At 42.3% G+C, this 18,135-nt stretch overlaps 1 protein-coding gene across 4 annotated transcripts in view; it reads left to right on the top strand.

Moving 5' to 3' along the window:
• Positions 1-16,602, top strand: part of vti1a (vesicle transport through interaction with t-SNAREs 1A) — a 147,480-nt gene extending 130,878 nt beyond the window's left edge. For all 4 annotated transcript variants that reach the window (XM_049563073.1, XM_049563074.1, XM_049563071.1 and 1 more), the window contains one exon: positions 14,905-16,602. Coding sequence is in view for 2 of the 4 variants with exons in the window: in XM_049563071.1 (XP_049419028.1) it covers positions 14,905-14,998 (94 nt within the window). In the remaining 2 variants the exon portion in view is untranslated. The remainder of the gene's footprint in view (positions 1-14,904) is intronic.
• The last annotated feature ends 1,533 nt before the right edge of the window (positions 16,603-18,135 follow it).

The following is an 18,135-nucleotide window of genomic DNA, read 5'->3' as shown; positions in this document are numbered from 1 at the left end:
TCAAAAAAGGCACAAAAGTAGCACCCAGCGCCTGACCTCGTGTTTTCCAGGTGGTTAAAGATGCGGCATGTGTATGGTCCCTAATATGGTTGTTTGCTCCAGGCACGCTACAGCAAGTGTTTACATTACGTAGCCTACACTGCTACATGTAGCTACATGCTAACATCAGGTAAACGTGTAATCTTGGTTGTTGATGTTGTTAATTTCTCCCTGACTGTGGATCATATTCCTGCTGGAATGTGTCTGGCTGTGTTTAGAATAGGGATGCTAATTCAGCAGGGGTTGAACATGAAGTCTTTTTTTCCCTAATTAACGTGAGATGATTTTATTGTTGAGCTGCACTTAGTGTATTGCTTTGCCCAGTACCGTCTTTGCCCCACTCTCGCGCTCTCTGTCTATCATGATGCTAAAACTGTATGAGCTCTGCACCTATTATAGATATTGAGAGTCTGACCGCCCCCCACGCACACAGTGACTGTGCTTACTGTTATCACACAACTAACGTTACCCAACAGCTTTAACAACAGTCGCGCTGTTGTCGATATGAGTTTGTTTGGATCATTTTACGGCTTGGTGTTAGATGTTAGCCGCTGCTGCTGTGTTAGCTTGTGCTAACTGGGCAGATGTTGCATTGACCACTCTGATATAGGTGCCCCCTCTGCCTCTGCTTGTTAAAATGTGCTCATCTCCCTTGGCAACATCATGGCATTGCCTCGGCAGCAGAGTACGACTCTAGTCTGGGTAGCAGCAGACTCTGCTGTTTCATCTTCTCTGCCACTTAGCTGTTTAAGTGGAAGTGTTTATCAGTCACAGTCCTTATCGTTTGATAAGAGTTAAAAAGTTAATCACTAACATCTGTGGTTAAGAAACTTTTCGTAGTGTTTTTAAACGGTATGAAATGCTGCTATGCAGTCATTCTCTGGCTGCAATGATGGTGCAGAGACACCAAGTTGCAGAAGACCCGGAAACATTGACCAATCAGAGCAGACTAAGATTTTTCTGGAGGGGGGTTTAAAGAGACAGAGTGCTAAAATGCAATGTTTCAGACAGATGGTGATTACAGATGCTCCAACTCAGACAGTATGAGGCAAATCAAGTGTTTTTTGGACATTAAATGTTCTCGTTGAAACCCAAAATACAAGTTAGGAACCTGAACTTGAGCACAATAGGTCCCCTTTAAGTGACCTCATTCTGACCCAACAGAGCATTGAGTTGTTTGTCAAATGCATCAGCATGCATGTTCCTATTAAAAAACAAAGGCAGGCATTATGTTTCTTCTTCATGGAAGGATTTAACGTCCAAGAAAAAAGCATCTTACAATACATACAGTTTACTACAGTCTTTTAAAGTCACTTTATGGAGGCCACTAATGCAGAGTTTTGTGTATAAGCATATAAACAGTCTGCTCATGTGTTAGGGATCTGTAAACCCATATTTTTTCCTTCTTGCATTGAAAACTGATGCAGGCAGAGATGCACACTTTCGAGAAAGACTCGTGATGTGAACAAACTTTGTCATAGAAAATTTTTTTGGTGTTTTTTTTTTTTTTTCTTTAGTTTTTTTTTTTTTTTAACTCATGTGAAGGAATGTTTGCAGGCAAAACATGGTTTTTGACTTGGCCAGTGCAAGCTCTTTGTACATTTGTATAAGAAGAGGGTCAGCGTGTGTGGGTGTGTGTGTGTGTACTTGTGTGTTCTTTGTACGTGGATGTGTTTGTGTGCATGCTGGTGGGCAATATTGCAACATCATCTGTATCTGGAGACACACAGGATGCAGAGCTAAAAACCACACGGGACTTGAAGCAAATATTTGGAGGGTTGATTTAAAATGGCAAACAAACACCACGCGGAGGAGCTTCCTTACCAGTTCATAAAAAGGACTCAGACATAAACACTAATATCCTTGTCGCTTCTTTGTCGTGGAATCCTAAACAGACGTCTCTTTAGGCCCAAAGAGTTTAAAGCATTTATCTGATGAATGGTTTTGTTATGAGCGGAAACCAGTTTGAGGCACCTCACGAAATGAAACTGTCGTGACAAGTCCTTGTGAAGATAAGTGCTTTGATTCAACTTGTTTAAAACTGAGGGACGAGGCACGATAAGGAAATAGATGTCCCGTCTTTCCCCCAATTATCACATCTTTAAATTATGTTTAAACACACAACCAAAACTTCATGCAAGCTTTTTTTTTTTTTTTTTTTTACGTCGTGAGTCCAAACATTTCATCAGTTTTCTTGAAGAAGTCAGGTCAAATTTCACAACAATAGAGCTGGTGTTGGGTGTCAGACTGTGGATGTGTTACTCCCTGCTTCCCCGACACGAACGCTAACAGAAAAAAAAACATCTTAGTATCTTTCAGTCAAAAGTAGAAACAACAAAAACATTCACTTTGAAAAGTTATGTGAAGGAAAAAGCTGTGCAATAATTAGATTAAAAAACACCGTGTGATGCATAAGCAGTCTCTTTCCTCCCAATCTGTGTCACTATGTTGTACCAGTAACAAACAATGCAGATGCCATTAACCATTGCCTCAGGTGTCCTACACTCCCTGAGCATCCCAACTCTGCTTCGCCTGTCTTTTTTTTCCTCCCTCGTTTCCTTTTCTTTCTTTACTGAAAGTGAGCAGCACTGCACACGGATGATTTATGTGCTTTAATGAGATTTCAATACTGAACAAACAATAAAAATTTATGGACATCATAGTTTTGGAGGCCTACAGCTCTAATGGCTAATGTTACGCCCTTTTTCAGCGGGGCCAGTAATCGGATCTGCAGCTGGCCCTCGGCCTTTGCAGAATGTATACAAGGGGGATTTTGTGTTTTGGGAATTCTCAGCCGCGAGGAGAAATGGTGAGGAATGTCATGTTATCAGGGTTTAGGAATATTGAATCTACGTGTTCTGTAATCCCCAAGTTGAGTTGAATAAAGAAAGCGTCAGTTATAGGTTTATTTCTTTACAATTAGAGTCTGGACGTATACTGTGAGGAGTCAGCAAACCAAGCAGCAAACACTGAGCACAAATTGGTTTGTTCACACAAGTAATGGATCTGGATTTCCTTTCCATCCCAGGCAAACTTGACAGTGACTATGATGGAGTTGCGACAGGAACTTCCACTATAGTTTGGCTCATATAACATTAAGTGCAAGGCTTTCCTCCCTGATGAGCAGAATATTTATTCTACTATCAGTGGCAGACCTAGCACATGTGGTACCCTGGGCAGGCTTCCTGTGGTGCCTCCACCCCCTAAAATATTTCCTTATAGTCATCATTATATTTATTGTATTTATTTTTTGTTTTATAAACGGGGTAATATTGGTTATCAGGTATTCAGAAGTGCAGTGGTGTAAATGTCTGGCTGATGAGTGATGGATTACTGTAGTTTGGGAATGGGGGTTGCTTCTTCCTGCTCCTTTTCGGACATGAAATGTTAATTTATGTTTCTCATATTAAGTCTGCATGATTTATCGTTTGTCTCTGTTTTGTAGGTTTTTTTTTCCTACAATATATTCTATTTTATTTTTATTTTTTTAAATGTTTGAAATAAATAAATCAAATCAGATATTACAAACAAAAAAATAAGTGGTGAAGTGGTGAGAAATGAACACATATAAAATGCTAATCCATTTACAAAACAGATGATAAATAGCCTCTGATGTCTCCAGAAGAATAAATGCAGTTTCAACAACATTTCTCAGTTTGTCCACAGCCTACTACTCACTGTCATTATGTGCATTTTTCTATAAATTTTCATTACTGTGTAGTAATCCTGACATCACCACGCCAAACTAAAATTAAAGAAAAGAACTGTATTCTGGTTGGGGTGGAAAAGGCTCTGGAGTAGCATTTTACATAAAGAAAGCTACTCAATAGCTGGGTTTCCATCCAAATGTATCGCAAATTTTAAGCGAATTTTGTTTCCATTCATTATTGTTTTGCGAGTAATGTGAGTCAACAGGTCGAGCTGAAGGTGGCGGTATTCAACACGTCTATTCAGGTAAGTTGTGAAATACACTCACCTGACACTGGAGTGATTAGCCTAAGCCTAAGCCTACTCTCTCTAAGTTCACACAGGTTTGTGTGTGAAGTAGAAGTAGGATTCGGTAGCTTAAGTCATTGTTTATTCACTAAATCTGTTTCCATTGCCAAAAGTTGCATTTTCCTAATATCGATACGCTGACTTTTCCACCCCCTCCAAGCGTAAAAACTTTTTTGCGATATTTCGGCCTTTTTTCAAATTTCTGGCGTTTCCATTCAAGTTTTTTTTTTCACAATTGTTGAAAATGCGAATAAAAATAGGTGGATGGAAACCCGCCTAATGTTTAACTTGCTCCTGAAACCTGGCACCTCTTAGCCTCTACAAGTGCATCACTGTAAGGTGCAAGGTCATCCATTTGGCTGGATTAGACCCTTTGGCAGGCTGGTACTGGCCCCCAGGGCCATATGTTTGACACCCTTGCATTAAGGTGAACTGTGTTGCCAGGACTAGAGGTGGTACCCCTACTACAAACCGAACGCTAGCATTAGGTCTTTGGATCATTTTCGGTTATGTTTGATTCTTGTAAAAGTAAAAAAAAGTAGGGGGTGCATTTTGGTGCCCCCTCTGGGTTGCCAACGTCCCCTTTAGGAAGATACACCACTGTCTAATATCACTGCACCTTTAGAACTACAATATTATCCAGCCAGTAGCATTATTGGTAGTCATGGAATAATATGAAAATGTGAAATGAAATGATCATAAAAATTTGCTTAAACCTTTTAAAATGGCACTAACACATACTAGAATCACTTTATCTTACATTTAGTTATGAAACAAACATTGTTATTGCATCACAGATAGGGCGCACACATCTTTTCTTCAAGCAAATATCCTGTAAAGTTAAAAACAAATCATTTTAAAAAGCCAGTTTTTTCAACTATTTTAAATGCCATCATATCTTTTGATATAAAATATACCAATGATTAAACCACCCCACAATCAGATTGTTTTTTTTGTTGTTGTTTTTTTGAGGTTGGTACAGATGTAGCCTTTTTTGCTTAGTCTCTTTTATTGTTGGTTGCTCAGCAGTCTCTTTGGGTGCTGCTGAAAAATGTAAATTCACCAATACCTACTTATCTTGAGTGTTTTTTATACAGATCTGTGATAAAATCGTATCGCCCCATCCCCAACTTTTGGTAATTATTTGTCCCATGCTCAATCACCTTGCATTTTTAGCACAATATAAAAGCCAAAATCCACTCTTGTTTTTGGACTTGGTACAGTTACCAAGTTTGCTAACATATTACAGTCACAACCAGCTAATAATTAGTGCTATTATTCCTTATTCTTCCTTATTCCCTCCAAATATTTAAAATGATATCAAATTTTCTGGACCGTCTTTTTGTCATTGTGAGCTCCAAAGCATTAAAACCTGGACAAGTAAATGTATATCAGTTGACACCTTATACAGTAAATATGGGCTGCTGACGTGCTCCTGTAGACTATAAACCAGTGACGTGATGAGGACATAGGGTAAACATAGTAAAAAAAAAAACACCGCTTCCTATCACTACACCCCTCCAGCAAGAGCGAGAGAAGTAGAAACAAGAGTCGAGAAAAGGTAGAAAAGGTGAGAGGAAAATAAGCAATATCACTCATCAGAATGGATGGACCGAATGTCCGAGATAGGGGACGAAAAGAGGACACAGATGAGGATAGAGATAGATGGGTAAGACAGAGGAGGGCGAGGGTTCAGGCAGGTAACCAGGCAGGGGAATGATCTGTGTATGTATGGAGCTCAGAAAGCCACCTGTACATCACACCGGGATGTGGAGAAGCTGCAGCAGCTACAGAAATTGCTGCCGGCAAAAAAAGTTCTTAAAAATTCCAGACACAGTTGCAATGTATTCTCTCTTTCTCCTTCACCCACTCTGTCTCTTTTCTGTTTCCCTCTCCATCTCCTTTTCTCTCTCTCTCTCTCTCTCTCTGTTTTCATCTCTCACATACTCTTGCATATACACGCTCTCCTCCCACGCTGAATTTCCTCCTTCTTTTTTACCTCCCCCTCTCTCTCTCTCCCTCTCCCTCCATCCCTCCTCTTTCCTTCAGTCTACTTCTCCTGCCCTCCCCCTCTTCCTCCTCACAACACTTTTCTGGGAGAGAACTGGGTCCCAGTCTAGGCTGCTGCTGCTGGCCAGGATTGTTAGCTGCCAAATAAAAAATGGATGAACTTGTAGAGCCCCGGTGCTGTTCTCCTGCATCAAGTTGGTGGAAAGAGGGGGAGTAAAGTGGGAGACAGAGAGGGAGAGAATCAGGCTGACATGAAATACCGTGCTCAGACCGCGTCCTCCAAATAAAAACCTGTCCATCTTTTATGTCGGGTTTTTTTTTAGTTGTGAAAAAATATTTTTTGTCAATAAAGGTCAGAAAAAGGTCCATGGCTTATTTAGGGATCAATAATCCCAACAAAAATATTTTAGAAATGGTTAGATTACTAAATAAATAAATAAAAATCTTTTAATTTTGATTTTTTTTTCAAATGTTTGTGAAACAGTTTCTCTTTTTCTTGTTTTATTTGTTGGAAAATAGATATCGGATTCTCACTACACGATTAACGTGGTCAAAAGAGTTCATAATAACAATATTATTGCTCTGTTCATATAAAATTTGAAAATAATAGTAGTGAAAATCATCTTTAACTTTGTTTATTGTTTGCTTTGTGTCATTTTTGGGTGAATTAATTACTCTCAAATAAGAGTGTAGAGTCTGTAAACATAAAATCGTACAGAAAGAGCAGTTACACTTAACGGATAATGAAAAGGCAACCAGGTAGAGTTGGCGGAGGGAGCCAAAGGATTACACTACATTACGGTATTTACAGATATTAACGCTTGTAACGTGTTTTAATATGATATCAGTATTTCATTTTTAAGTCTCATAGTTATCATCAATACCAGTATATCATGAAACCCCTGATATAGAATACAGCACATTTCATAGTAAAATGAAACAAAATAAATAGATTTGAGTTTAATTTACACAAAATAAATGAATGATTTTAATAAAAACATTTAATTGTGTGCACTAGAGCTGCAAAAATAAGTCAAGGAAGTTATTTTTGCAGTAAAAAATTGACAGATATTTGACTGTTTGAAGTTTGCAAATATGAGAATTTGCAGCTTTTCTGTGTTTTATATCATTTTAAACTAAATATCTTTCAGTTTTGGATGGTTGGTCGGGTAAAACAAGATATTTGAAGACATCTCCTGCTGCTGTAGCAACCTGCGATGGGCATTTCACACTGTTCTTTGATATTTTGTTGACCAGACGATTCATGAGCATATTAATCGATAATGAAAATAATTAGTTGCAGTCCACAAATCATTAATGTGATGAAGAGAAGATTTCAATTTGTTGTCAGAAAGAAAAAGAAAAAAAATTTGTCTTGCGTTCCAGGACGTCATCTGTTTCATATAAATACAAAAATACAAAGCAACACATAAATACAATGGCACAAATCACATCAGACATTACAGTGTTACAAACATAACTGATGTAAACAAACCCAATAACAATAAAAAACATCAATAACGCTATAATTACAGTGGGTTTTTTGTGTCTGTCAGTCAGTTGCTGAAGTGACGGAAGGTTCCAGTCTCGTGTTTTGCTCTCCAGCCATAGGTTGACCTTTTTCCCGAACATCCACATCACAGCCTGTGTCCTTGACATGAAGGGAAAACCTGAATAGTGTCATTTTGTTATTATCTATACAGTATTACATCACTGTATATGGTAACTAAGGGACTATGTGTCTTCACTGTACAGTGTGAGCGTGTGAGTGTGAAGGTGTGGGCCTCTTCTTAAATACTGTTTGTCTTCAGGGAATTACATGATGTTGGGGACTCTAAATAATTACACTAAACAGCTTTTAATTAAAGACCTACTCCAGCTGTGTGCACGCGTGTGTGTGTGTGTGTGTGTGTGTGTGTGTGTGTGTGTGTGTGTGTGTGTGTGTTGAAAATCATCATTTATCTTGAACACCCCCTTGGGGACAATAGGCAGAACATACGTGGCGGGGATCAGATCTCTCCAACAAACAGGTCAAGTCATTATCTGCACAGAGCAACATGAACCCCATCTGATTGTTCTGGATCGTTCTGCCTCCTTGTTTCATTCACTTGATCGAAGCGTCGCACGTTTCTCACCTTTCTTCACTCAAACTGGAAAGATAGAGGGCCTACCTTTTGTGTTTTTTTTTTTTTGTCATGTGGCAGGTTTCTGTGTATGTGTGCGCACGTGTGCTCTGACAATGAAACATTTATTTGTATTAGTTTGTGATAACAAGGCGATGCATTAGTTAGGACTTACCCCCACCAGTGTTCCACCTCCATGTCCATCACTCAAACCATTTGTGAACACATTGATCCTTCCCTCCCTCCTCCCTCCCTTCACCTCCCCTCCTCCCCCCTCTCCTCTCCCATGCTGTATATTCCCAGGGTTTGGAGGGAGGAGAGCCAGAATGGCTCAGACAGCCATTGATTTTTATTTTATTGGTCTACTAGTGGAAAGAGGAGGGATAGGGGAGGGCCTGAGAGATGCAACTCCACAGCTAAGTTTCTTCTTAGTGGAGACGGTGTGTGTTTATGTGTGTGTGTTTAACGGTGGGCTGGGCCTATCTGCTTATGTCTGTCTGACTGTTTTTGTTTTGGGGTGGGGGTGGGGGTGGGGGGTGTTATCTGTCTGTCTGTCTGTCTGTCTGTCTGTCTGTCTGTCTGTTTGTCTGTCTGAGAGGTGTGTATATGTGTGTGCATGTCCAGCCACCTCTGAGAGCCATCAAAAGCTCTGTGTGTGTGTGCGCATGTGTCTCGGCGTGTATCTGTGTGCCCACCTTTGTGTGTTTTGTTTGGGCGCACATGTGTGTGTCATTGAAGGGACTGGGGAATCTGGGGCGCTGATGGAGTTGGCACAAGGGACCTGGACCCCAACACACACACACACACACACACACACACCCGTACCCCCATACACACACACAGCTGAGGTGTATCCCGGTGCTCATTAGAGCTGGTAATAAGGCTGTGCTGCTGGAAGAGGAGGGAAAAAAACAGGGAAAGGAAGAGAGGGAGGGAGGAAGAGGGTGGGAAGGGAGAAAAAGAAAAAAAAAACGGGAGATTTTAAATTTTAATAACACTGGTACGATTTTGTAAATCTTTCCTGACAGAAAAGTCCTCATTATTTTCATCTGTCTCCGAGGAGCCTCTCCTCTAGCTCTGCCTCCCCGGGTAAACGGACTTCTCTCTCTCTCTCTCTCTCTCTCTCTCTCTCTCTCTCTCTCTCTCTCTCTCTCTCTCTCTGTCTTCTTCTCCTCACTCCACCTCTCTATTTCTGTCTCTCCACTCTTTCCCTCTCTTGTTTTTCACTCTCAGCTGCTTTATTGTCCATTTCCGTCCTTCCTGCTTGCTTTATTTTTTGCTCTTCTTTGCACTCATCATCTCGACTCTCTCCCTCTCTCCAACATTAGTGCCGTATATCTGTGTGTTTCCCGAATAAGGTGTGCGCTGACTGGCTGCCTGCGATGAAGGAACATCCAGAGCCAATAGAAGGACCAGTATCATGTGCTGTTATTGGCTGGTGTCTCAGTTACAGTTACTGTTGGTCTGTCTACATATGAGTTGGGTGGGTGGAGGGGAGGGGGAGGGGGCGGCAGAGACAGAGAAAATACTCTGGGATCATAGTATCATAGTAGGGAGCGGGGTAAAGGTAAGCCATCTCAAAGTTGGGTGTGTAGGAGTGTGTATATGTGTGTTTCAGCATGCACCATTGTACGCTGTGTGCATCGCTCACACATCCCCAAACCTTCCCCCTCCACACACACACTTCACCCCCCCCACACCTCTATGTCAAGTGTCAAAGCTGGAGGATGGATCCGGTTTGATAAGTTCTGTTCTGTCTGGCCACGTGTCAGAATGGGATCAACCATACAGCAGAGGAAAACCATGTTCTTCACTCTCCTACCTCCCAATTTTTGGGGATTTTATTTCATTTTTGGGGCGTTTTGAAGGGGGGGGGGCAGGTTTTTATTTTTTTTGTATTTGTGGTGTATGTTTTACTCGAACTGCTTCTGTTGCTTGAAGAAGTGAAACGGAAATATAAATGAGTAGTCTTACCATAGAAGCTCATTTGATGAGTGAGCTCATCGTAAAGTGCTTTGCTGGATACAGAACATAAATCTGTAGATTAGATCTACAAGTGACAGCATGCAGATGAGTTGTCCAGAGGATTAGGAAAATGATCTGTCCCCTGGGAATTCCTTTCTTCTTTTCATAGACACCAGTTGTTACGAGTGACCAAATGGAAAAAGATTAAATGTGCGACGAGCGACATAACTTTGTTTTTCTGTCGTACACCAAGTATTGATTCACTTTGTGTGATTTTAATAGAAAAAGAGCAATTTCCTGCCCTGGTAGAAATGTAACATAAGTAGTGACTTTCCAGTGTTCTCACCACCACACAGGTGGTTAAAGAAGAGTGATGACATTAATATCCTCGCTCCACAGGCTGTCAGAGGAAAAGACTGCAGTGTCACACACACTATTTCTTAGATAGATTTTCAGGTGAATTATGATATGGGCCCTCCCCTGCTTCATGTGACTCCTCCCAGTCTGTCGGGCTGGAGCTGACTTCACTAACTTCATAATCTACAAACAACAACAAGAACCGCATGAGCCACACAGTTTTTTTTTCCTGAGTGTGTTTTGCCTCACTTCAACACCATGAGGGTGAATGCGGTTAGTGTTGGGGCAAAGAGGTCATGGTTAGGATTAGTACTAGCCAGTGTTACAGTAATAATATTACTTTTCAGTAATGAGTAGTGTAACTAATTGCTCATAAAATTTCAGTAATATTTTTACAGTTACTCCAAAACCAAACAACTTGTTACAACGTTACTTTGACTATCACGTCATTACTGACTTGATATACGACAATCAAATCAGCTGACTTGTTTTAGTATTCGTTGCGCTGCACAGGCATGCCACAAAAATATTTGGAAACGCTAACCTTAGCGGCTGGAAATATTCCCATCTCTTTGATTTTGTCGGGAGGAAAGATGACAAGAACACTGTTGCTGCAGGTAGTCGGACTAAAAGTTTTCCCACTGCGAAGAACACGTCCACAAACCTCCGGTCTGAAACACCTGAGCTACTGCAACCAATAGCACAAAAATGTGAAGCTCCAGGAAATACACCCCACCAAAGGTGAGCCCTCCTCTGCCGCGAAGGTCAGCTGTAGAGCTACACTGGCTAAGCAACCAAAACTGGATTTACTCGTGTCCCGCCGCAGGCTACAAAGATGTGATGATATGTTGTTAAGTTAAGTGACTCTCCGTCCTTTAGTCAGAGCCCTGGGAAAACTGGTCACAGACTACAGAAACCACCAGGTAAATAGAAGCTAACTGACATTAGCTACACTTAACGGTGATTACCCTGACACTCACATAGAGGCACACATCTGAACTTTTGGGAGATACGCAAATACCAATTTTATGTGGTGTAACAGAAAAGTAATATAACGAGTAGGGTAACTAAGTATTGTTGGCAGGGAGTAGTAAGAAAAGTAACGTCATTACTTTTGAGTAACGAATAATGAGTAATATATTCCATTTTTTGAGTAACAAGCCCAACACTGGTACTTGTTAGGTATGTCAACTGTTAACCGTTAATCATTTAACCTGCGAGAATATTTTTGACAGGTTATGCAGTGTTAGCTTGTTAGCACCATTAGCGGTGTCAGCACGGTGAGGGTGTTAACATAGCTAACAATGCTGAAGGTATTTTTGCAGCTCAAAATTAAGTTACTCACTAATGGCGAAAACCAGCATAAACCAGGGGACGGGCACCATGTTTCTGCAGCAGTGCCATCCTGCCACCGTGGGTCAGGACAGCGCTACAAATGATACTGGCCAAATAAGCAGTGTTATTAGCTAGCTACTGCCCTTAGCTAGCTTCTGTCTGTCCCAGGTGGTGCGTGGTGCAGAACAGCGACGGAGGCTAGTTAACCAGTGGTTCGGAGTGTGGGCTCCATGTTTTGGCACGTTAACTCCACTAGCCAGCTGTCAAAGCAAAGCAAACATAAGATAAAATATAAAGCAGGACATTTACCTCATGAAAAGTTAAAATATCAAGGCCTCTAAATGGATAGCGCTTCAAAATACTGAGTCATAGAGAGCCAGACTAAAAGGAAAGGCCTCTTGTATTGTACTGTTAATGGATGTTTGGCTATCAAAAACTGACCCTAGCACAGGCCAGTCACAGAACAGTATGGCAGGACATGTTTAACTGTCCGCTGGAAACAGTTTCCAAGGTGTTGTGAGCTTCTTGCAGGAGTTTTTCTAAATTCTGTGCATGTATAGTCAAATTGACATTTTCATGTGTCGTCAAGTTGTTGAAGTCGTCTCTTAATTTGCTCGTGTCTATTTGCATGTGTTTCATTAGTCTGAAGTGCGTTGAGCTCTCAGGGCCGCCCTAATAACCTTCACAAGATCTTGTAGTTTCACTTGATTGATTACAAACATTAGAGGAGCGATGTGTGAGGATATGATTACTGCTTTAGCCTTGGCGTTTCGTCGCTCACAGCGGATTCAAACGCACAGCTAGAAAAGTGAAAGCCATACTTGAATTTAACCTTAAAAGTTTTTTGATTGGGCAGCGCTACATTTGCATCAAGCTTCTGTTTAAGGGTTTGAGTCGCTGCAAATAAGATCAGCTACTTTACATTAGACTTCAAGACGCGTTTTGTTAGATTGCTGTACAGAGAATCAGTTTAGGTCAAACAAAGTATTTTTTAGAATATCTGTCCCCTGAGAAAAAGTTCTTAAATCACAGCTCTGTCATATTTCTCACCGCTTTGAACGCCTGAGTGTTTGAAGTTCTTCAGCGTTGTTTGCCACCAAATCAGACTCCTTTTAATGAATGCAATTTCTTTCTTTCTTTCTTTTTACATAATTGAACCCCCCCTTTCTCTCCTCATCCACGAGGCTAAAACCAACTTCCTGTTCATTTTTCCACCCCCAGGCCTCGAGTCACCCTCCCCTCTTTTCCCCAGCTGAAAAAGTAACAAACAACACAGAGCGATCTGGATTCTCCCAACACACTCGCACACACTCACACACAAGCACCTCCTCTGGGTATTTGGCTTGGATAAATAATCATTGTAAATAATGAATGTCAATTAATAGGGGGAGACGTGGCCTTGCTAAGCATGCTCTGATTAGGGTTTCAGTGGGATCTCCTCCCCAGCTGGCTTCAGCCAATCATCTCCACTTCATAATAGCATCCCCAACTCTTAACACAACATAGACATGTGGGCACATGACATATGCAGTTTGATGTTTTAGTACTATTTCCTTGTTTTTTGTGTCGTGTGCAAGCTCAGTGTGATTTAAGACAGGAGCGTGATATAAAAATATACCATAACTGTTACTTGTGGTGCACAAAGACATGCTTTACTGTATACAGCGTGACACTTTCATGATAATGTATGCATTTATTCAAGGATAAACTGTCTACTTATAAAGCAGTGCTACTTACAAACAGTAGTTGCAACGAGCTCTCTGGTGTTATCCAGTGAGAGCGCGAGAAGGCATAGTGTCTTGCCCCTGAAAAGACGCTCATGGTGTGTTACAAGTGATTGGTGATAGGATTTTTGGATGTGGCTGGAGAGTCCTTTGTGCAGAGGAGTGGACACTTCTCTGCTAAGGGCGCACACAAAGGAAAGACTTAAGCATAAAAGCACCGCTGTGATACATTTTTTGTCGTGCTTTCTTCCACAGCTGTGGGTTTGAAACTAAGTGTAGAGGCTGCTGCAGGTCCGAGCCGGTGGGCCGAGGGGAGGCTGTGTGAGCTCGACCGGTGTGCTGAGCTCAGACTTGGGCTTTAGAGGGTAGCAGGGTGACTGAGCAACCCAGCCAGCCCCCCCTCCCTTCCCGGTGATAAATGGCCACAGCATGGGCTATTCATCTCCTGCTTAGAGAAGTGGACAGTGCCCCCCCACACACACACCTCCTCAGCCTCTCCTCCACCCCCTCCACATGTCAGCAAATGTGATAATTCTCTCATTTGTCAGGAGCAGCGGAGGGTTCGGACTTTGTGTGTGTGTTTGTCCGTGCATGTGTGGTGATGCAAACTCTGGAGAATTTTTGGGGAACATGCACGTGAGACGAGTTGATCCCTGCACACCAGCACCCACTCCTCCGTCTCTTTCCCTCTCTCTCTGCAGACCTTCTTTTCCCAGCTTTGTGTTTTTTTGGTTCAAAGCCCCCTCTTGTCAAGTTTACTTAGGTCACAGTGGGAGAATTTAAATGTGTAAAAGAGTGAGTCGTTTTATGGCGAATTCCATCAGTAATTCAGTGATTTTATTACCTCCAGGAGACTACTGAGCCACTTTTTCCACTTTATTGTGCAAATAAAGTTTTAGGGCCTGTGTGTGTGTTTGTGTGTCGTGCTTGTTTGTGAGTGTTTTTGTATGTTCGCACGAGTGTGTACACACGTCAGCGTGAGATTTTTAAAGAGGCTACGAGTGTGTGTGCCAGTCAGAAATAATTTGTCAGACGTTTTAGACACAAAAGTGTTGCAGTTTTGGAAGCATAACGTGTGTGTGTGTGTGTGTGTGTGTGTGTGTGTGTGTGTGTGTGTGTGTGTGTGTGTGTGTGTGTTACACTCCCATGCCAGTGCTTGTATACCAGTAAATACCCTGTATGCAGACCTCATGGTAGCTATTAAACATGATAAGCCTCCAGTTGATGGCCGGTCATTTAGTTTGCACATAAACATGTGACTGTTTTACGTGTTCTCTGTAGACACAATATGACTTCTGTGAACTCTGCCTGATCCCTTTCTCCCTCTGTGTCTTTCTCCACCTCTCTCTCTGCAGGATCATCCAGAATCGCGTCCTGGTCTTCATCCTTGGAGCCATCATCCTTCTCACCATCATCCTGGCCATCTATTTCAATCTGAGGGGCCACTGATCTCCCCTCTGCACACATACACGCGCACACGAACCCTCACTCCTCCCCTGACACAAATACAAACACACACACGCGTGATTAATAGCGACAAAAGCGTTGTTCTGCTGTAATTAGGACAAATGGTCCCCATGAATCACTGTTTCCAAAGCCTGACAGGGAGCTTTTTTTTTCCATCTCTTTCTCCTTTTCCTCTTTTCTGTCCCTCTCTACCTTCTTTGCTCTTCCCTTTCTTCTTCTTTCTTTTCTCCTCTCGCTGTCAGGCTCTCTCATACATCTCCAGGGACAAGAGCAAGGGGGGGAGATGTTTTTATGATAGTTAATATTTTTCATGGTGTCGTCGTCGGCGTGGTTCTGCAGCCCATCCTGTCCCCAGGTGAACAAGGCCTGGGAGTTTTTTTTGTAACTCAAAGCAGATTCAGATATGTAGATTTTTTTTTTTTCCTTGTGACGGAGGTGGGGTCAAGTGTTATCCAGGATGTGTGTGCATGAGAGACGGAGAGAAAGTAAAAAGAGTGCACACATAGGTATGTTCGCATGTGCATGAGTGACAGTCATGGATTTGGGGGAACAACTGTGTTTGTTATTAACACCAACCGTAGACACACACACGCTGTAGTATGTATGAGCTTCTGTAACTAAATGATTCAGCTGTTCTTCATGTAGCCCCGACAAAGCACAGAGGACAGTGCCTTCAGATAAGATATGCTGTTCACACTCCTCCTTTAAAAAGCTCAGCAGAACCCAAAAATAGACAAGTGGCGCTGCCTTGAAAAGAGAGGATGCACATCACAAAAAAAAAACAGGTTGAGGTCAGTTCAGCTTCAGTTCAGTCAATCAAGGTGAAAAGGTTTGTTTGTTTTCAATTACAGCAATCCGTAAAGTATACATGTACATTTCAAGAAAGTTTGAGATTCTAAAAATGAATTAAAGCAACTATTTTAATATGTTTTACTCCAAAAAGGGAGCTGGCCCCAACCTTTGAGCATACAATACATAACTACACTGCAGAGAAAGGGTTCTTCACGCATTATCCCCAGCTTTAATAGTGGTACAATCCCCCCCGCACCTCCCAAACACAGTTTTCACAACTCATTTCCGCAGACTTTTTAATGCATCTGTCATTGTGGGAACTTCTAGGCGTCATACTGTATGTACTAACATTTAAATCTACATCATGTATAGTGTTTTGCTCTCAATACAAGTGATTCTGTTATTACTATTTATTTATAAATGCAGATGAGTTTTCAATTAACCGTGTTAGGACTGTATATTTTATAAAAAAGTATTCAGAATTAACATTAACAGCATCTTATCTTGATTTTTTGAGTGTTCGGTGATTAGTCTATAAAACGCAGAGTGCACACCAGGACCAACTGAAATGTGTGGATTTCAAGTTTCGTGTCTTAAAAATGTTTTTTCTTCTTCTTCTGTTCTTATAAATGGATCTAAGTTGTTTTAGAACTGGCACTTTTTTGTTCTATATTTTTTTTCTTGTCAAGTTCTGAAGACTGTGACACAGTCCTTGTTTCTGTGTTTATCTGTACGCTGACTTATGTTGTGATACATTTGCAGGTGTTTGAAAAAAAGAAAAAGAGAAACATGTGCGTGAGTTTACTGCTGTTTAATTCTTCAGGGGAAAGCCATTCTTCAGGGGGTCTCGGAGAAATCTAAATTTAAGAGCACATTTGGAGAATTTTCAGAAGTTGAGATGCATGAAGGTAACGCTGTGCAAGCCACAAACACACACACATACACACACACGGGAGTGTTGCAGTGTGCTTGTGTCTCCTGTGGTCGGTGTGGTGGTTCCTGGCGAGGACATTTGCTATTCTGTTTCAGGGCCACGGTCTTCATTTTCGACGATGCGGGGGTGTCGGGGTGCTGAGCCCCCCCAACGCCCCCTCCTACCAGCCACCATTTCACAGGCCCTCACTAGCTGCAGCGCCGCCGTCTGCTTCAAAGCCTCAAATTAATGGCCAACAAAATAGTGTGCCTCTGACCGTCCCATGCGGGGCCGACCCACCAAGACTTATCATTAAAGTGAAGGAATAATGAAAAAAGGAAGGAGGCAGAGAGGAGGGAGAAGGAAGGAAGTGAACAAGGAAGCATGGAGGTAGGGGGTGAGGGTGGGGGTGGAATCCCTAGCAGTTTGACAAACCTCATCTGGTAATGACCCTCAGTGATTGTTTTTTCACCCAGTGCTCAGTGTGTGTGTGTGTGTGTGTGCGTGCGTGTGTGTGTGTGTGTGCAGCCTACCTACGTGCCGATGTGCTCTCTTCTCCTCCTCTCTCCTTCTATCTCTGTCTCTCTCTCCCTCCTCATCCCTCCTGCTCCCCCCACTTCTCTCTACCTCTCCTGCCACCTTTTCTCCTCCCCCCTGTCCTCCCCTCCCTCCCCTCTCTCCCTCCCTCCCTCCCAGCCTGTCAGATGAGCGGAGCAGTAGCTAGCGAGTGAGCGGTGGAAGGCAGCGTGGCGGCGGCTTCTATTTGAAGTTGTAATGGTGTCAAAAAGTCAGGGCTGACTGACAGACGTCAGTCCCACAGGGCCTCATTAAAAACAGACCCACTTGACAAGGAAATAATTGAGCGCCGGCGACAACTCGGGGGCCCCTCCGCGTTTTTAGATGTTTTTATTTTCTTTTCATTATTAGCGCCGAGCTATTATGTTCATTAAGAAATGGCATTAAAACAAGTTTTTAAAAGCGGGGAAATGGAGGGAGGGGCAGAGGGAAGGCAGGATGTATGGAGGTGGGAAGATAACGATTTGTTTAGAGCCCCCGTCCTGTTTTATTATTTAAACAGGAGCACTGTCATGTGATACCTTGGCAGACGTCGGCTATCATCTGCCACTCCTCCCTTTTTTCCCCTCTTTTCCTCCTTTTTTCCTCTCTGCTCATCCCTCGCTTTCCCCCCTCAGCTTTTATCTTCCCCTCCTCCGTCCATCCATCTATCTCTTTCTCCACCTGCCCGTCTCTCTCTCTCTCCCTCTCTTCATCCCTTTCTTTCTCTCCCTCTGAGCGGCGGGTGTCGTTGGAATATGAACTAGATTATTCATCAATGCCCCCCACGCCCCGCTACCACTCCCCCCTGTCCGCTGATTTGGTTTTCGACAAGCGTCTCACCGCAGAAGGCTGAGGA

The sequence above is a fragment of the Epinephelus fuscoguttatus genome, linkage group LG20 (genome assembly GCF_011397635.1).
Source record: "Epinephelus fuscoguttatus linkage group LG20, E.fuscoguttatus.final_Chr_v1".
Taxonomy (NCBI): Eukaryota; Metazoa; Chordata; class Actinopteri; order Perciformes; family Serranidae; genus Epinephelus; species Epinephelus fuscoguttatus.
Note: the sequence above shows the minus strand (reverse complement) of the source record. Positions and strands in the feature narration are given on the sequence as shown.